This window comes from Macaca fascicularis, chromosome 5, assembly GCF_037993035.2.
Source record: "Macaca fascicularis isolate 582-1 chromosome 5, T2T-MFA8v1.1".
Classification (NCBI taxonomy): domain Eukaryota; kingdom Metazoa; phylum Chordata; class Mammalia; order Primates; family Cercopithecidae; genus Macaca; species Macaca fascicularis.
This window is the reverse complement of record NC_088379.1, coordinates 72,265,232-72,286,843: the sequence shown is the minus strand read 5'-3', so window position 1 is coordinate 72,286,843 and position 21,612 is coordinate 72,265,232. Positions and strand designations below refer to the sequence as shown.

Sequence of the window (21,612 nt, the reverse complement as noted above, 5' to 3'; positions counted from 1 at the left end):
GGTCACAGCTTTGTGTAAGTGCCCTCAAAAAGGATGAGGTTCATGATGAAGCTCCACAAGTCAAAAGAATAGCTGCTTAATTGTTTTATGATGTAACACTCATTAGAACTTTTTTTCTATAAGTTCAGAAACTTTATATTAAAACATCTGAATTTCATGCTTTTGACCTCAGAACATAATTGTCTTCGGTTATTCTTTCAGGGTGTCAGTTTTAATTGTCACTTTGTTACACTTAGTTAAATGCTAAAATGCCATTTAAATTATATGTATTCTTTTTTGAAATAGAATTGTTAGAATTCAGTGTATTAGAAGCTTACTGATAGCATATGTACTTTTAAAGAGAGTAGATGATGGGTTATTTCTTTTGGTTACCAGTGTTGTTTTTGCTGCCAAGTGTTTTGGATTAGATTTTCAGAGCACATTTCTTAAAACTTAGATAAATGTGTTGGCATGTAAAATGACACAGAGAAAATACATGTATTTAAGAAAATTATGTCAAAGGCTCGACTGAAACTTAAAATTGATAGTATTTACTTTTTGGCAGCATTTAAGTAATATGTTTTTCAAAGGCATGCCAATAAATAGAATCATGTCAACTTTCAAATATGTAAGTGTTCATATCTATAATTAAGAAACTCTTTTAGAATCATTAGCCTTGACTTACAAATAATTTAATTAACTTCTTCCTCAGAGGAATCAAATCTGTTTCATTTTTATTTTTTAATTTTCAAAAGAGCTCTTCTTTTTTCTTATGATCAGTGAGATACAGGGGGAAAAATCGTTTTTAGCACCTATTAGTAATTCAGCACTGTTTCCATAAAAATACTAATAGCCTAAATGCTGTTTAAGCAAATGGTTGGTAATACTAGACTATTTGTATGATCATTCATAATATTTTTCTTTCATTGATTTGGTAATTTTTCAATATCTATCTAACAGTTTCAGTGTCAATTCTTTAAACATTCCCTCAGGCTTGGTTCTGCACTGTATTGTATAGCCAAAAACTCTGTGGCTTAAAACAATAAACATTTATTATCTTCCACAGTTTCTGTATGTTAGGAGTCCAGGAGTAGTTTAACTAATTGGGTATAGCCCGGGTATCTCGTGGGGTTGCATTTGCCTGAAGGAAGGCTTTCTGGTGGATGGAAGATCAGCCTCCAAGGTGCCTCTCTCATGTGCCTCCCAAGTTTATCCTGGGGGCCTCAGTTCTTTGCTCCCTGGACCTCTCCATAGGACTGCTTGAGTGCTCTCAAGATACGATAGTTGGCTTTGCACAAAACCAGGGACCCAAGGGAGACTGAAGTGGCAGTGTGTTTTTAATGAACTACTCTCTGAAATCATATACTCATTTATACAACACTAAGTCCTTTAGAAGCGATTCACTCAGTACATCCACATTCAAAAGGAAAGGGAAGAATACTGGAAGAGTATCAAAGAACTGTGAACACATTTTAAAACTGCCACATGTATTGATGGCTGTTGTGAAAGTTTGGTTCTTGTCTTCTTAGTTTAAAGAATTTAAATAAGAGACACACAGCAATGGAGATGCAGCATGGAGCAATTTATGGCAAAGAAGAAAGAATATTTTGAAAGTTAGGTGCAGAATAGACAGTACACCCTGAGAGATGATTCAGAGGTGCAGAATAGACAGTACACCCTGAGAGATGATTCAGAGAGGGCTGCTCATAAGGATAAGACAGCCAGTGTTACTGGGAAAACTCCCTTTATGGGAGTCATCTTACATGATTATTCATGAGAGGGTGGGAAGAGGTGTTACTAGTAAGCATGTTCTGAGTGGTCCTCTGGGTGCACATGTGCAGTAGCTGTACATGCTTGTTCATACATCACATGTCTCATTAGCATCTTAAATCTCCGTCCTGGGGTGTGTTTTTCACTATTATAACCAGCAAAGAGTAAGTTTGAGGACAGGTAAAATCAAAATGTGCATGTCCTCCATGGGACAATTCCCTCCTAGAGATAGCTCTTCTTGAATGAGCTTGACTGCAATGTGAGTACTGAAAGGATTGCTCTTAAAGGGCCACAGTTGCTGCATCTCCAGGACATGGTCACTTCCTTGATTACCTATCCTGACTCACTTTGACCTCCTTAAATATCTGCACTCCCTCTCTAGGTTAGCTCATCTACTGCATGAAAAAAAAAAAAAAAAAAAAAAAAAAAGATTTGACTAGGACATTGAAGACTTGGCTCAGGGAGAGACAGAAAAATGCTTGATTCATCTATCATGTAATTATTTACGTTCCCTTCCGCCAGTGTAGTGGCAGGTGATTTAGTCCATACAGTCAAAATCTTCCTTGAACATATATGAAATGCCCTTCTCTATATTTCTCCCATGAATAAGGAGCACCTTCTTCAAGTCGTCAGTGACCACTGATGTTTCGACTTCTTTGTTCATCCCTCTTCTCTTACTCTATAGATACTCACTTAGCTACTTTATATATTAACATGGTTTTAGCCTATATTCTACTCCTGAATTCTAGACTCATGCATCCAACTGATTATTAACCATTTGCAGGTATCTTAACACCGTAAATTTAATGCATTTCAACTGAATTAATTATATTTGTTATAACCTCAGCCAATTAATTGGCTACTTGCCTCTTAGACTGTGTTTAGTCTTTTACTTATTGATATGTTTTGTACCATAATTGCATGTCTGAAGTAATATTCCCTTCTTTGAAAGCCCCCTGTTTATAACCTAGGATTACCTTGGCAAGTCTCTGACCCTAGTCCTTGGAGACCAAGAGGAATCACCTGACTCTTAATTGGTCGCCTACTTCTAGCTTCCTCACTTCCCATTCCTAGTCTGGTATCTTTAGTTATCACACACAAGTTCATCAAGGACTTATAGCATATTGAGTCAAAAAGCAGCAAATAGGTTTATCAGTAAGGGAGAGAGCCCAAGGAGAAGGAAACAGAACAACAAGAGGTTTCAGTAATGAAGTGGCTAAAATCTCAGAAAATAAGTAAAAAATCAGATTAATGTCTGTGGAAAACAAGTGAGCAAGAATAGGGAGCTATTTCCATGATCAAAAGAACTTTTCACTAGCTGTATGTTTGATATGAAATTTGGAAACTTTCTGAGGTTCTGGCATCTTTATCAGAGAAGTGTAATTAGTTCATGTCCCTTTAGTCAGTCCTGTGGTCAGTGAGTAGTTCCAAAGTGTGGCATCCTAGTGGAGGGTTTCCAGATTTCACATCTAAACCTTTTCCAATTTATTCAGCAGATATTTATTACACACCTAATAGATGACACTGTAATCTTTGATATAACAGATTACCTCATGGAATAAAAATGGGAAGGAGCATAAGAAGGTATGTATATGCCTTCTTTGCTCCAAATTATTACGTTATGAGCCAGTCCACAATGCCCAATGCAATGTTAACTTGGCACAACATGCAGTAGACTATTTGACTGATTACTCTGCATTTGAATTGTTGGCATTTTCCATGTTTCAGTGTTTTCCTTTTCTAACCACGTCTTTCTATTAGTAGCATGATAACTGAATGGAAGAAACCTTTTCTTAACAAAAATCATTTTTTTTTCCTTTGGAGTTTGGTTGTTATTAAAACAGTAAAATAATTAAAAGTAATTTAAATAGCTAATTAGATAATCTTATAGAGTAGTTTCCAGCAATACATTCCCATTAACAAATTCCTTTAAACAAAGCACGCATCGTTTATGGAGTGCAGTTTGTCACTGGGTTACTGATGATATAAATGCAATTATACACTTAGTGGAAGAAAGCATACACAAATAAACTCTGGTTCTCCATAAAAATTGCCATATCCATAACTGTTGAATCATTCTTACAAGTTCAAAAGATACATGGAAAATTCGGGCCTCGACATTTTAATTGACTTTGCAACTGTCTAGTGTCTGGTACTAAATCGTATTTTTGACAATGAAGATCCAAATTAAAGTTATGCCATTGTTTTGACAAAACTGACCCATGAGTTTATAAACCAAATTCTCCACTTAGTGAAACAGATGCTTTTTGCTAATTTGTTGTTTTATTGTTACATTAACCTTTTTTTTTTGTTTATAAAAAAACAATTGACTAGTTTTGTCAACATACTATAGCTAGATAATGAATTCAATGTTTGGAAGCAGTTTCAATGTGAATTTTTATAAAATGTTTTTAAAAGTTAAGAAACTATTTGTCTCTTAATAAATGTGTAAAAATTTACTCTAAAACATTCTGAGAATTCTGATATTAAGGACTTTTGTGAAAACAAAAACAAAAACACCTCTATGTTCCATTTAAATTCACCAAAGTCCTTTTTTTAATTCAATGATTCTATTATATAAGACTTTAAATACACTATTGAAAATGTCTGTATCCATGAAAATAGAATCTCAGTATTGAAAATGACTTCAGATTTAAATAAGCATCCAATTTCTGAGTGACAAAGACATTTATTTTAAGGACAATAGAAATGCACGTATCAGAAATTTAGTGTCTATTGTGAGAGTACCTTGCCAAGTGTTGACACAACAACAAACTTTAAAAATAACATTACAGCCAATGTTTAATTGTGTTAACGCTCTTCAGTCAATGCTGTGGATATGCTAGATTCTTCTATGGGTGTGTATGTGTGTGCACACGAGGGAGAGAGAGAGAGAGAGAGAGAGAGAGAGAGAGAGAGAGAGAGAGAGAGAGAGAGAGAGAGAGAGAAATAAAATGTTGAACACCAACCAGAATGGAATTAACTGTGCAGTGCAGCTTAAAGAACTTCAAGTGACCTGTTAACCTGTTAAGACGTTTTGCCTAGGGTCTATGGTACAGTCATACTTTTTCAAAAATATCATACAAATGAGATGAAAACCCATATCACTCTCAACTCTTAAATTATGGGTATATTTCACAAACCAAATCAATATTTTCTCTAAACTTTAAGTGAAAATATTTATAGTTATATGTTTTTCTTTGCCCCTCCATTTTTCACCTCCCTGCCTCTCTCCTCCCTTCTTTTCACATTTCATGCTTCGTAAAAAAGCCACAAGAAGACAAGCACATATTTATTTAAATACATGTCTTTTGTGCATGTGCACATTAGTGATTTAATCAACTATAAATGCAAATTTAAGCTATCACATGTTTCTCTATAACTGATTCTCTTAATGTGGAAATCAACTTATTTGACAGTTAGTAAATACTTCATTTAAAATTTTAATTACATACTTATTAAAGAAGATTTGTTGAGTTATCATTACTTAACATTTGACTCTTTCCCAATAATGCAGTGATTATGTTCACAATCTTGGAGAGGGAAACTCTTAAACTTGACAGGAAAAGGCAGACATTTTTCTGTATAAAACTTAAATGTAGATGTCCAGCAAACATCTAAAATTAAACATCAAGCTAGAAAAAGTGTATTTCTCATAAATGTAAAGGACAAATGTTTATTTTTCTTTTACAAAAAAACTTTTATAACAGCAAACTTTACATAAATGTAAGCAACCATTCACGAATAAAAGCAATATGAAAGGTCAATAAACATATGAAAATATATTCCACAGTACAAGTAAAGTAGTACAAGTTAAAGATATTATACCATTCTTTATCAAATTGACAAAACTTAAAGGAATTGATAATATTTAGTTTTGAAAAAGAAAGTATTGTTGGTAGAAAGTATACATTTTCAAGTTTATTTGAACTCTATTGATATTTGCCAAATTTGAAATGTATTGCCCTCTTGATCCATCGATCTCATTTTTTAGAAATATACCATAAAATGTATTTGGATAATTAGGTTTTCTCAAATATATTACTGCCAAGGTGCACAGATAGGTTTAGGCTTCCTTGCAGTATTATGACACAAAAACACCAAGACTTTTCCAAGTGTCCATTAACATAGGACCAATTAAATAATTTATATTTTTATGAGATGTAGCCATTAAAAACGAAGGAAACAATATCCAGATATGGAAAGATTTCCATCATATATCATTATATTTATAAATAAAATATTACAAAATATCAAACAATGTGTATAGTGTGATACTACCTGAGTAAAATTACCAGAGTAAAATGAAACGAGGAGTGGGAGAACACACACATGTCTGTTTCTGTGAAGAAAATTATAATTTGGAGGTCTCCACATGGGTAACTAGTTACCTGTTGACTTTAGGGGAAGAGTATGGGGAGGAGCTAAAGGAAAATATAACTTTTCCTCCAAACGAATCTCCATTTTCTTAAATAAATAGCATGCATTAGTTCTACAGTGAAGTCATGAAGTATTGCCTCAAACAATGGAAGTATGTTGTAAAATTGAAATAGATTAAGTATATTTAAAGTCAGCGATAGTGCAATTTTTCAATGATGATTTTGTTATTAAAAAGAGAAGAAAGGAACACTTGCAAGGTTTATCTGAATATCTGACTGTATAAACTGGATGATATCTCTATCTAGTTTTAATCGGACACACCAGGCCAAGAGTTTAATACAAAATCGACAATACCTTTTTCCATTTATAAGAAAAACAAATATAATAAAGATTTTAAGAACTGTTTTTGTTAAAATAGAATAAAAATAGTTATAAAGTTACTGAATAGAAAAATATTCTAGTTTAATTAAGATTATGAATCTTAACTGCTTTGTATCTTGGTATTGATTTACCCCAAACACTGGAAAAGCAAACACATGTAATCTTCCTTTGTATGTGGTAAGAATGGCATCTCTTTTCTTCTTCCTCCTTTTGGCAGCTTTCAGCCGTGCCCCAATTCCGATGGCTGTGGTCCGCAGAGAGCTATCCTGTGAGAGCTATCCTATAGAGCTCCGCTGTCCAGGAACAGATGTCATCATGATAGAAAGTGCGAACTATGGCAGGACTGATGACAAAATTTGTGACTCTGACCCTGCTCAGATGGAGAATATCCGATGTTATCTGCCAGATGCCTATAAGATTATGTCTCAAAGGTATGATACTTCTAATATTCTTTTCTTTGTGCATAATATAAACCTTCAACATGCATCTGTGTTACATATTGAACATAAGAACATAAACAGTGTTATGTGTTTTAGGGTATTCTGAAATAGTTTTCCATATCTGACTATTCCCTATATCACCAAAATGCTAATTGCAAACAGCATTTGGAAAGTATTACAATTTACTGGATTATCTATTACATTTCACGGTCTGCAAGACATTGCATGCTGTTATTTTGATAGTGTTCTCTAGAACTGAGTTCATTACATGAGAGAATAAATGTATTTTTCACAATTTGCAGAAATAGGATTTTCTCCAAATATGGCAGAAAAATTATTTTACTGCTAACAATAACTTTCTAACAATGTAGGGAAAAAAAGAAGAAGTAAAATTAATAGGTAATTTTATAATCATTAATCAAAATATAGTAAGAGTATTGATTAAGGATTAGTTGGCCATGGAAAATAATTTTAAAAGTATTCTTTTGCTATTCAGCATATGAAATTAATTTAAATATTTGAGCAATCTAAATATGGCCATATTAACATAACATAAATATAAATATATAATATCAGTGGGTAAGAAAAATATTTTTGATTCTAAAAAGACTGGTCAATAGGAATGCATATTATATAAGGCTTATATTAAAATTTCTTGATAAGTTAGCTATATATTATATATCTCTTAGATATTTGTTCACTATTACCATGCTTTCTTGGAAATCAGGGATAAAGTCATTCATTTACTATAAGTCTACAGCTATTCAGTTATTTCTTTTCCTTCTCTTATTTAATGACTTTTTAAAATATAGGGAAAACTATATTTTAGATAAAACTAAACAAATTGAAGTCTAAAGACAAAAACAGTAGATTTCAAGGTTTCTCTCTCTTGTACTTAAGAAAGCCTTCGTTATTTTTCACCTTTTGTCTTCTTCATATTCAAAATTCTGGCAAGTATTTTTGTGTGTAATTAATACATTCATAGTCGATATCTTATTTTTATAAATTACTGTTGTATAAACTATTAATACAAGTTATAATATGTCAAGTTTTTGATGATCAAGGCATCTGAAGTGTACTTGAAGGATAATGAAATCTGGGCAAATCTGAGGGCTTTTAGTTGTCTATTACTAAAATGACGGCTCATGCTAAGGTGAGCATTAATAAGAAATATTAAAATTAGAGATTTCATTTGATAAAAGTTTGGTTGCATCTTGTTGTTCTTGTGTGCCTCTATCATTGTTACATGTTTGATATACGTATCTCCAACTATATTAAATGCTATGCCTGAAAGACTTCTAATTATTTCATTGTCTGTAGGTATTTTAATGGCATTTCAGGAGTGGTTTTCTATGAGTACTATTCAGTGGGCACTAGGACTAAATTGTTATGTTTATTTGTTTTAGTTAATCAAACATAAGATTCTGTAGAATTCATTTGGAATGTGAGTTGAGAAGGAAATTCTGCCTTTCTCTGATTCATTTGTCACTTAAAATGTAATAGAAGCATTAGCTCTTTCATCTCTGTATGATTTTCACTGAAATTGTTTTAATGCTTTCATTGATATCATTAACGGCTCCAAAAATAAGCCTTTAATCTTATAATTATTTCAGAAAAGTAGTTATAACGGATTCTTTAGAGCCATTGAACTATATGGGATGCGTACACTAAGTGACAAATCTGTAGAGTAAAAATACTTTAAGCACCATTAGTAAATCATTTGTGTAAGCCCTCCTGGTGGTTTCACAGATGTGAGTTGTCAGTTAGCTGAAATAACTGTGGTTAATTCTCCATGGAAGCAAGTTTCTCACTTGCCTTTTAACTATTAAATGTACTACATTTAGACTTGTCCAAAGTAAACGTTTTTGACTCTCTGAGAAAAGAAATCAGGTTCTATTTTGTAAGCTCCCAAGAGACGCGATGGTCATGGTCATTTAAGCTGCTTTATAATGAACTTAGTTACACTATTATGCCAACCACAGCATGTTAAATAGTGCTAATAATTACTACTTATGATATGGACATCATACTAATGGTATAAACAGTTTAAATAGATTAAAGCATTTAAACTGAAATCATAATGGAAAACATGTATTTTTAAAAGGTATCTTAATTCTTTTCTTTTGCTTAAACTTCTAGAAAGAGACTGTATCAGAGTCTAAACATTTCTAAGCGTGTCTTATGAAGGATTATTACTCAGTATAAACAGCATTATTATCACTGTATTCGTGTATAACCTTGTTTAAAAAGCCCATAACTTGCTTCAGCTTGATGCAGTAGACAGATGCCCCAGGCAAGGAGCGACATGAAATGTCATTGAGGCAGATGTTTGAATACACATTGAACAAAGGCATAAATTAAACTGCATACTGACGTGTAAATTAAAGCTAGGTGTGAAAAATTTGGAAGTTGAATTGAAAGGCTGTAACTCTTGATTTCCATATTTTTCTTCAGTGGAGCTATGTAATCTGATATATGCTCTAGAGAAACCACTTTCTTCATTGCTTTCCAGATTTCATGTTCTCCAATCACGTGTGCTCTCATGCCATTCTGTCCACCACCCATCAATAGTCCATGCTTTACCTCTGTTTCATTATCTTACCAGATAACTTGTTAAAATATCACAACAGATTTATTTGTCCTTCTCAGGAACTTATACTTTTACTCAATTATTATCATCTACATCCCTCTTTAATCTCATCTAAACATTAACAAACCTATATTATCATACAGCTGCCTTGTCTAAAGCAAATTGTGGGCTTCTAGAAGGCAGACTGCCTGTTGATTTTACCTAAAACCAACTTTGTATATATAAATTAATAAATAAATATGCTCTCTAATTTTGTTATGCCACTTAAAAGCTTTCTTAACTCTATTATTTGAATGGTTTCTATTTCTTTTTGTTTTATTTTTATAAATTTTAGAGAGTTTTTAAAAAAATATTACACATAACTTTGGAAATCTAAATATGAAAATGACAGTTTAGCAACTGGATAACTAGAAATTTTACATTTGGCATTCAGCTTAGGTTTCATGTTATTCTTAACTATTAATGGAAATATTTCAGTTGTTAACCAGCACTTACTTGAAAGTTTACAACGTTCAGTTTACCATGACAGTTACTTTGGGGTTTGATGGATAAATAAGTTAGTTGTGTTTTCTCCCCATAAAACTATGTATTTTTTGGCAGATGAGAATACTCAACTATATCATTTGCTCAACATTTTACTTTTTATCTCATTTATATGTATTGAAGAGATTAAAGGAGGAAGGCTCTTTCAGCTAAATGATATAAGAGCGCATTTCACTGGAGAGGAAATCTTAGAGCTGCTTCTTGAAAGATGGCAGCATTAGTGGAACCAGAAGAGACCTAAGTGATACTAGCTATGTAAGTGGAAGAACACTATTAAAGAACACAAGGGCATAGCTTTTTTCTAGTAATATTTTGCTCATCCTCCGTTCACAAGTTTATTACTGTTCTGCTGTGGACTTTTTATTGATGTATAATATATCTACAGAAAATTGCATATATCATACATGTACACTTCAATGAATTTTCACAAATCAAGCTTATCCATGTAACTATCACAGACAAGGCAGAAAATGAATGTCACCTTAGAAAGCTCTCCCTTGTGCTCTGCACCAGCCATATTGCTTCCTACAAGGATTGCCCTATCCTGATTTCGAAAACTCTAAATTAGTTTTGCTCACTTTGTAATTTTAGTAAAAGGTTTCATATATTATATACTGTTTGTCTGGCTCCTCTCATGTAATGATTTATTTTTAATGTAAATCTGTTGAAGCATTTGTATATCCTATATAGTTCACTCATTTCAATTGTACAATGATGTTTTTAGTGAACTTAGCAAGTGTTGCAACCATTGCAATAAATCAGTTTTGGAATATTTTTTGTCATCACAATAAGATTCTGCATGCCAATTACTGTTCATCCCAATCTCCTTCCTCATCCTGTGCAATGTCCAATCTACTTTCTGTCTATATGTTTATCCTCAATGTATTATTTTAAAGCGAAAAAATGAGTATTTAAAACCAAGTTAAATTTAATGGCCTTTTCAGTGGGGACAATATAGAAGAAATATTGGCAGTTATTTCTGGAGGTATGGAAATAGATATATTGCCTGCATTTTGAATACTCTTAGAATCAAACATCATGAATCTAGACATTTAAAAATTATTTCTTTTGAGTTTTCTATCAAGTACAGGTGTCAAATGTACAAAGTAAGCGTATTTTTTTTTTTTTTCTGTTTAAAGGAGTGATCTGAGTTTTGTTTTAGACTCAGGGTGTTCACATATTACAGTCACATTAGGAACATGCAGAAAAGAGAGAGAGAGAGAGAGAAGGCCGGGTGCTGTGGCTCACACCTGTAATCACAGCCCTTTGGAAGGCCGAGGCAGGAGTATTGCTTGATTCCAGGAGTTCAAGACCAGCCTGGATGTACCATCTCTACAAAAAATAAAAAGTCAGCTGGACCTGGTGGGGTGCACCTATGGTCCCAGCTGCTCGGGGGTGCTGAGGTGAGAGGATGCCTTGAGCTCAGAAGGTTAAGACTGCAGTGAGCTGTGATCACAACACTGCACTTAACCTGAGTGACAGAATGAAACTGCTTTAAAAAAATAAATAAATAATTGTTTCCCATCTTTCTGAAAAATTAGTTTTCAGTTTATATCAATAGCACTGAAGGTAATTTTATAGCTTACAAAAGATCTTGCGTTGTGCTGAAGTCATTCGGGGTGATGCTAAGAATTTTTTCAACAGTATGAGGAGGTGAAATGCCAGTGGCAGTTTTGGAGTGTACATAGCCTAGTAAGTGTTCTACAATAACTGCATTTATATACATGAGTTGTTCCATTCAAGTATTCTCTTTTACTTCTTTGACAGATCCATTATATTGTCTCGTATATCTCTTATAAACTATAACGGATCAGAAACAATTCCTCATGTTAGGAACTTTTCCATTGAATCCACATTCTATGTAATAAGAAGAAAGAACGACATAGAACCTCTAATATATAATACATTATTTAAAGATTACTGTCTGTGTGCATGTCTTTTTCAATATAGAAGAAAAGAAAGGAGAGAAGGAAGGTAACTTTTTCCAAGGCCCAAATGTAAAAAAATATGGAGAAACAGGAAATTTCCTATATGGAAGGCATTTATTTATTTCTTCTTCTCTAATATTTAGCTTCTTTCAATTCTGGAAGTACATTTTGATAATGTCTGCTAAATTACTTTCAAGTATTTCTTGCTATTCATTAAATTTTGAAAGAAATTGTATGTTACCATATGCATTGTTCAAAATTAAAAATTTCATTTAATGATTCAAATATTTCATTCTAGTTTGTGGGGAAAGCTAGAGGGAATTGTGTTAGGTCTCCTTTGCCAACAGGAACTATTAACCCTTTATTGTAGTCATACTCAAAGCCTGGTTCATGGAAATTTGGAATCCCTTTTAAGGAGTCTACAAGGTCAAAACCAGATTTTTCTCTGGTTGTATGCTTTAATTACTTGCTTTTTCTTTTCTGTGTATCCATTACATGTTTTTCATGAGCTTACCACGAGGCTTACAAACACTATCTTATAACCCACTATTTAAAACTAATGACAACTTAACACTGATTGCGTAAAGAACCAAAGTCACAAAAAGGAAACTAATAAAAACTCGACACTTTAACTTCATCCTCCCACTTTTTAACATTTTGTTGTTTCTCTTTGTGTCTTATTGTACTGTTTATGTCTTGAAAAGTTGCTCTAGTTATTATTTTTGATTGGTTCATCATTTTGTCCTTCTACTTAAGTCAAGAGAAGCTTATATATCATAATTACAGTGTTATACTAATCTGTGTTTTTCTGTGGGCTTACTGTTACCAGTGAGGTTTTTGTTTGTTTGTTTCTTTCTTTTGTTTTGTTTTGTTTTGTTTTTTCCTTCAGGTGATTTCTTATTGCTTATTAACATCTTTTTTTCTTTCTGATTGAAGAACTCCCTTTAGCATTACCTGTCTGGTTTTGATGAAATCACTCAGCTTTTGTTTGCCTGGGAAGACCTTTATTTCTCCTTCATGCTTAAAGGATATTTTCACTGGATATACTATCCTAGGGTAAAAGTTTTTTTCTTTCAGCACTTTAAATATGTCATGCCACTCTCTCCTGGCCTGTAAGGTTCCCACTGAAAACTGCTGCCGGATGTATTGGAGCTTTATGTCATTTGGGTTTTTTTGTTTTGGTTTGGTTTGGTTTGGTTTTTCCGCTCTGGCTGCTTTTAGGATCCCTTCTTTATCCTTGACCTTTGGAAGTTTGATTATTAAAAGCCTCAGAGTAGTCTTCTTTGAGTTATGTCTGCCTGCTGTTCTATACCTTCTTGTGTTTGAATGTTGGTATCTTTGTCTAGGTTTGGAAAGTTCTCTGATATTATCCCTATGAATCCCCCTTGCCTCTGTCTCTTTCTCTCCCTCCTCTTTAAAGACAATAAGTCTTAGATGTGTTCTTTTGAGGCTATTTTCTAGATCCCGTAGGCATACTTATTGTTTTTTATTCTTTTTTCTTTTGTCTCCTCTGATTGTGTATTTTCAAATAGCCTGCCTTCTATTTCACTAATTCTTTCTTCTGTTTGATCAATTCTGCTGTTAACAGACTTTGAAGTATTCTTCAGCATGTCAATTGCGTTTTCAAGTGTAGCATTTCTGCTTAATTCCTTTTAAGTATTTCAATTTGCTTATTAAATTTATCTGATATAACTCAGAATTCCTTCTCTTCGCTATTGTTGAATTTCTTTGTGTTTCCTCAAAATGGCCATTTTGAATTCTCTTTCTGAAAGGTCATATATCTCTGTTTCTCCAGGACTGGTCCCTGGTGCCTTATTTAGTTCATTTGATGAGGTCCTGTTTGCCTGGATGTTGTTGATACTTATAGGTGTTCTTCAGTGTTTGGTAATTAAAGAGATAGATATTTATTGTAGTCTTTACAGTCTGGGCTTGTTTGTGCCTGTCCTTCTTGAGAAGGCCTTCCAGGTATTTGAAGGGACTTGGGCCCCAAGCCCAATAATGTTGTGGTTTTTGTAGACTCATAGAGGTAATGCCTTGGTGGTCTTGGATAAGACCTGAAAGAATTATCTCACTTACCAGTCAGAGACTTGTTTTTTTTCCCTTACTCTCAAACATATTGAGTGTCACTCTATGTGATGAGCCAACTGGAACAGGATGTGTAATCATGCAAGTACCCCTGTGACCACCGTCACTGGGACTATGCTGGGTCAGACCTGAAGCCAGCATGGTACTGGGACTTGTTCAAGGCCTTTCCTTTAGTGTAGTGAGTTCCTCAGGCCCTGGGAGTGTCCAGAGATGCTGTCTGAGAGCCAAGTACTGGAGCCAAAAACCTTAGCAATTTGCCTGATGTTCTATTCTTCTGCGGCTAAGCTGGAACTCAAACCACAATACAAAATCCTTCCCACTCTTCCCTCCTCTTACTATGGCTGAAGATCCTCTCTTGTGGCTCCCATCACTACTAGTCCACGGGGGTTCTCCAGCCTATCACCAATGTTCACTTAAAACCCAAGGCATCTTCCTCAGCTTGTGGCGAATGTTGCCAGGCCTGGACTCACCCTTCAGGGAAGTGTATTCCCATTTGGCCCAGAGCAGGTCCAGAAATGCTGTCTAAGAGTCTAGGCCTGGACTCAGGGACTCCAAGGGCCTGATTGCTGCCCTACTCCACTGTGACTGAGCTGATAAGCTAGGGTGCAAGACAAAATCCCCTTTATTTTTCCCTCTGCTTTTCTTAAAAAGAAGAAGTATTTCACCATAGCCACCACAGCTGGGAATGTGATGGGTCTTTTCTGAAGCCAGCACATCTCAGAGCCCAAGGCCCACTGCACACCACCTGGGTATCAATGGTGGTTTTTCAGGGCCCAAGCATTCTTTAGTCATCAGGTGATAAGTCCTCCCAGGACTGGTCTCTTCACTTCAAGGCAGTGGTCCTTTTTGACCCAGGATGTGTTGAGAAATGTCATCTAGGAGCTATGGCCTGGAATGGGGACCTCATAATTCTGCCCGGTGCCTTATCCTACTGTGGCTGAGCTGGTATCCAAGATGCAAGACAAGTCCTCTTTCTTTTTCACTCTTCTCTCCTTTAGCAGAAGGAAGGAGTCACTTTTATTGCTACAAGCTGCACTGCCTGGGGTTGGAGGAGCGATGGCACAAGCACTCCTTGAGCTGTGCCAGGTAGTGTCTTCCTTAGTCACATGCCACCCAAGTTCACTGGCTCTAAGACCAGCCTAGCACTAGGAATTGCAGTCCTTGTGTCCTAAATTTCCTTTCAAGTTTACCTAGGACCCCAGAGCACTTTGGCCCACAGTGGTGAGGCTTGCCATGAAACCCAAGTTCCAGCCCATGGGATGGGTGATTCCCCTCTGTCTAGGACTGGTCCAAATGCTTCCTCCTTGTGTGGGTGCTGGCTGAGCCCAACATGGTTTAATTCTCTGCTGTGACGGGGCAGCACTGAGTTCAATGTAAAGTTTCTCAGTCACTCTGTCTCCCTCCCCAAAGTGCACGGATACTCTGTGTACCTCATGACCACTGCAGGGGACTGGGGAGGGGTGTCAATGGCGATTCAAGACTGCTTCTCCTGCTCCCCTCAGTGCCCTCTTTTTGCAAAATGAAACTAAAACCAGGTACTTTGATTGCTCACCTGATTTTTGGTTCTTGTCATGGAGCTTTTCTGTGTGCAGACAGTTGTTAAAACGTGCTGTTCCAGCAGAAGGGGACAAACGGTGTATGCTTCCATTCTGCCATCTTGCTCTGCCCCTTAGCTACTTTTAAATACTTGTAAATGAGAAAATGTATCATGCCAGCCTTTTGTAATCAGACTTGAATATAACTAACTGAGTGCTATATAAATTTTACATACTGAGACTTTAGACGGAGCAATCCTCACAATCAAACCTTTTGCTAATAAGTTATAAAAATGAAAGTGAATTTTTACTTGTGCCACACTAGTAACTTTGGTTTATGATATAGTTAAATTTATTATTGTGTAGCACTCTGATTTTATTTTTCATTCTCTGCCAGAGCTCAACTTATGCTGAAAACATATTATGAAATTTGCCTCCTTGAATACTGTATCTGTCTACCAATCATAAGCTTTATATTGCCTCATTGTTTATTTATTATTCTCCAGGCAGGAGAATTGCTCAAGCCCAGAAGTTCAACCCCAGCCTGGGCAACATGGTGAGACCTCATCTCTACCAAAAATTAAATTAAATAAGTAATACTCCTGTGGCCACAGCTACTTGGGAGGGTAAGGTGGGGGGATTGCTTGAGTCTGAAAGTTCAAGGCTGCAGGAACCTGTGATTGCCTCACTGCACTCTAGCCTGGGTGACAGAGGAATATCCTGTCTCAAAAAACTGTTGGGAAATAACTGTTACTGCAGTATTTGTTAATATGAAAAAATACATTAATTGATAATGGCTTCTGTAAAGTTAGATGTTTACCTTATCACTTGTGTAGAAAAAGATATATAAATCATATCTGTTTGTAATTAGGATTTCCAAATAGTAAAAGTGAAGTATGTTTATTTTTTCATGCATAAGGGCTAATTTCAATATATAAATATATATGTGTTTGTGTTCTGGCTCAAAAAGACTTGAGATCTTTCCAAAAATGTTAGTGCCCGTAACTATTAGTACTATCAATCTTTGAAAATAAACATTTGGAACTGTTTCTTGGACTCGTTCGTGTATTGAGGAAGTAATGCTTGGCAAAGAATGTAAGTCTACAGGAATGCTGTAATATAAAAAGAAGAAAATACACTTCAAAAGTAATAAAAAGACAAGAAGGAGAGATAGTTGTTACAAAAGGAGGAGACTAGCTGTCTATGGGTTAAATGGTGAGTAGATGATAATTGAACTAAAGGGACCCTTTTCACTTAAGATTATTGATGTTGTTGAATTATTTAGAGCCACTTTGATCCCAAACCTTCACCAATGATCATCTGAACAACTCTGTATATTTTACTATTACATATTAATGTTCTCCTGGAGATTTTAATTTACTTAGCAAATTTAGTGCATCAATATTATATGAAATATTTATGACAGTTCTTTACCAATGCAAACATTTTTTAAAAGATAATATTATAATATGATCCCCTGATTTAGTAACATTGACTTTTTTATTTGTTTCATGGTAATGGTCGTTTTTTTTTTGTTTGTTTGTTTGTTTGTTTTAATTTTACAACTATATACGTGAAGTCCACTAAAGCCTGGATATACGGTACAGCCTTCAGGTTTTCTGTTATAGGTGATATATATTTCATATCTATTTCTCATATATGTTACAGCTACATATTTCTAACTACTTAGACACTCATTTTTATCTTCTTTCTCTCTTCAAGTCACAAATATCTGTCTTTTTATTGTAATTTGGTATAAAAATACCTGTAGCCAGTTTCATCAGTTAAAACCTTCTGGACAGTGGGAATTCTTTATCTGTATGTATTTTAGAAATTAGGGACACAAAACATACTGCTCTCTCACAAATTAGTCTCTGCAATGTTTTTCACAGTACAGGTTTTTCACCTTTCTAGGTAGTTCAAGTAGATCATGCCTGAGGAGATACGATCCTGAATTACTTTCTAAGTTCATTTCTAAAGCAAACATAGAGCCCTTCAAATGGTTTATAGTAAGTTAGCATTTCCCTGCTGTGACATTTAAAAAAAATGTGCAACTATAACAACAAACATGTGTGTTGTAATTTTTTATGGAAAGTCATAGAAGTGGAAAAGCATAAATAATATTAACAGCATAAGCCCACATGGATACTGGAGGGCAACATGAACCTCCTGCAAACTAACAGAAAAGTGGATCTTAATGTAATTTGTGAAGTACATAGCATCTAAAATGTTACACATGAATGAACGTGAAGGAAAATAATTCTCATGAGATGCTGTCAGATACATATCTATTCATATTTCATAGTTGTAATTCATTATAAAATAATAGCAACAAATAACAAAAAGAAGTTACAACATAAATCTCATCCCCTACATTCCTTTAATCTGTTGTTGTATTGTAATTTTTTGTCAGAAATAATTGAAGAACATGTGTTTTGGTGGTTACAGAATGAACTTAAATATCCTTAGAGTGGCACCGTTGAAAGTAGCATGCCAGTGGTGTTGGCATCCATGTGAACACACAAATTTACACACATACGAGTGAGATCATAACTTCTGATGTAAGTATATAGGGTATATATGACATATATTTGTAAGATGCAAATTAATTTCATAAAAAAATGTTATCTAATGGTTTAAGATTTCAAAAAGCTTACTTTTTTCATTTATTAAGGAGTAAATGACTCTGTTTTATCCATTTTTTATTTAAAATTTTGTTTTGATTTTGTCAGGATGATAGAGCAGACATAATTATTTTATTTTACTGATGACAGAGCTGATACTCCAACTGGTAAGAGATTAATACAAGGATATGACCCTATGCCTTGTAGGGACCAAGGGAAAACTTACCTTTTGCTTCCTGAAGGTTCACTGAAAAAATCAACTCACTAAAGGCACATTAATTGGATGAAATACATACAAATTTTAGGAATGTGTACACAGAAGTCTTCAGAATGAAGACCCAAAGATACAGGATAAATCGTTCATTTTTATGCTTAGGCTCAACACAGTATGGACAGCCATGTAGAAATAATGATTACACAAAATGGTATGGCCTAATGCTAATAGACTGAGTGAGTGGGGAAACCCAGCAAGCCCCATCTGTCTAGATTCTTCTTGGCCTCTCAGATAATTCATTCTTTCTGGGTATGGGGCAGGACCCTCTCTGGAATGGGAGTTTTATCACCTACAGTCAAACAAGATAGGTCAGATAATTCCTTTTTGTTATTTGAGACAAAATCACATTCTGCAGTCCAGGCTGGAGTGCAATGACTTGATCTGGGCTCACTCCGCCTCCCGGTTTCAAGCGATTCTCCTGCCTCAGCCTCCTGAGTGGCTGGGATTACAGGCACCTGCCACCACGCCTGGCTAAGTTTTGTATTTTTAGTAGAGACACAGTTTCGCCCTGTTGGCCAAGCTGGTTTTGAACTCCTGACCTCAAATGATCCACCCACCTCAGCCTCCCAAAGTGCTGGGATTACAGGCATGAGCCACTGCGCCTGGCTTAGATAATCTCTTTATGGTCAGTTTTTCCAAGGAAAGCAGGAGGGAAAGGTAGAGTAATGATTTCAAGTATTATGGCTAGCCTTGGGGAAAGGGGTTTCTGATTTCTGTGGCTGGCCTCCAGGAGGAATGGTACTGAGACAGGAGAGCAGAAGGTCAGAGAAAAATTTTCGCTTCTGCGGCCACTTCTGAGGCCTTCATTTTGGGGTATTGTTTTCTGAGTCACAACAGCTTTTACTCCAAGTTTAATTTTATAAATAAATTTTCTGAACTAGTTTATTTGGAAAGCAAAATGACTGATATTTGTTATTTTGATAGAAAAGTGTGTCTTCCATTTCTTGGCAGGATAAAAAATTGATTTAAACTGAAAGTTTTCTAGTTAAAAGAGGAAATGGGCCAGGCCTGGTGGCTTACGCCTATAATCCCAGCACTTTGGGAGGCCAAGGTAGGTAGATCACGAGGTCAGGAGATCGAGACCATCCTGGCCAACATGGTGAAACCCCTTCTCTACTAAAAATACAAAAATTAGCTGGATGTGATGGTGGGCGCCTGTAATCTCAGCTATCCGGGAGGCTGAGGCAGGAGAATTGCTTGAACCCAGGAGGCGGAGGTTGCAGTGAGCCGAGATCACTCCACTGCACTCCAGTCTGGACAGCAGAGTGGGACTCCATTGCAAAAAACAAACAAATAAACAAAAAACAAACCAACGAGGAAATGGATTGGAAATGAGATATTCAACGACTGCAGATTTTTTTAAGAAAAAGTTGTCTCCTGGAGCTCCAAAATTATGTTAGGTTTAGGAAGGTGTTTAGAACCCAGACCCCCCTACTCCTCAGATACTTACGCCTCATCTGTAAATTCAGAGCATGTGGTTTGAAATCTTCGCAATAGGCTTTGGTTTGGCATCCAGGCCGCATGTCCTGGTACACACTACTTTGAAGCAATTTAGAATACTTGCTTTGAAGGCTTATTTGAAACATAGAAAAATCTGTTTTTCCACAAGGATAGCACGAGAGTGTCAAAGAGGTTATTATTGTGACTAGAGATCAATGTTTTTACATGGTCCTCTGTTACTGAATCAGAGGTGTCATTCTGGATTTTGATAATGTTTATTTCTCTATATAAGTCAAAATAGAAGGGTTTAAAGAATTCGTGTCTGAAAAATAATCTCTCTTTATTATGCCTTTAGCAATACGTTGGCTTCACGTTCTAAAAAAAAAAAGGTATATTTACATTTGTGAATGTTTTACATTTTACGTGTCCATTGATACGTAATTCTTTTCTTATATGACTTTTGGGTATAGAATTCTGGTTCTGGGAAAATTCTTACAACATATGCAGTTTAGCCTTCAAAATCAGAAAAGTTTTAGAAATTGGGGGCATTTGTTTTTTATTTGGGGGCATTCAGTCTTTTAAGGATTCTAGCACATCAAGCTTCATTTCTATAGTATGGATAGTATCTATTCCCTACCCCACTCCTTCCTTTGCATTTCTATATAAGAATGCTGTTACTTTTTTACTTTAAAATTATCTCTCTTTGAATTTGAGTCATTGTGATTTACAAGTTTTCAATTTATCTATTACCAACTGTGTCAAAAATCTAGTAGGCCAATTTCAACAAAGATACTTTGTTTCCTTTCAGATCACACAGGGAACACCCATTGCTTTGTCTTTTTGTTTCATAGAACTATACTCTTTAATATTCTACCATTTGACCAGTTTTTGAAACCTATAGAACACAATCTTTATTTTAGTAACTGTAAAAACAACAAAATATTTCCTTTCCTTAATCAATTTATATCAATTAAACAGAATTTTAAAAATATGAGTGAGTTCTGCACAATTAATTCAAACTATTCCCACAGAGAACAATAAACTTTGGTCATAATTTTGGGGACAAGTTTTTGCACATATTTGATATTGTGTTCATGAAGTCCAAATAACCATGATTGTAAATAAATTATCATTTTTCCTACAGTTTTCAGAACCTAGATGATATTACAAAAGCATCTGTTTACATGCTAAGACTCATAAATATTTCAATTTTAGTTTTCCCTATCATACTTAATGCCAGTGGTGGTAGGGACTATTCTGTAAGCATTCAGCTGTGGCCGTTCTGTTAAGGAAGGCAATATAATTGTTTTTTAAAAGATTTTCAGAGGTGCATGGATAAATAGAAATACATTTGTATCTTCTTTTAGCATGTAAGTGGAAGCACTACTATTTTAAAGTCTTTCAACTACTATACTTAGGTATTTCCATCATCCATGTGTCTTAAAGTGATTAATGTTTTCTAAAACAAGTTTTCTAGTATTCTGCCTTCTGCATGATTGTGAATATACATTGTTAGATCACAAATGTGTTAAGGAAATTTCACTTTTAAGTAGGATAAAATCTAAGATAAGTAGTAAATAATAATAAGTAGTAAAATAAGTAAATGATTAATAAATAAATGGAAATACATTGGTTCAGATAAC

At 34.9% G+C, this 21,612-nt stretch overlaps 1 protein-coding gene across 50 annotated transcripts in view; it reads left to right on the top strand.

The window, feature by feature from the left end:
* The window catches only part of ADGRL3 (adhesion G protein-coupled receptor L3), an 857,692-nt gene that overhangs the window by 372,463 nt on the left and 463,617 nt on the right, over window positions 1–21,612 (top strand). For all 50 annotated transcript variants that reach the window (XM_074039933.1, XM_074039928.1, XM_065545138.2 and 47 more), the window contains one exon: window positions 6,728–6,941. In XM_074039933.1, the coding sequence (XP_073896034.1) occupies window positions 6,728–6,941 (214 nt within the window). The remainder of the gene's footprint in view (window positions 1–6,727; window positions 6,942–21,612) is intronic.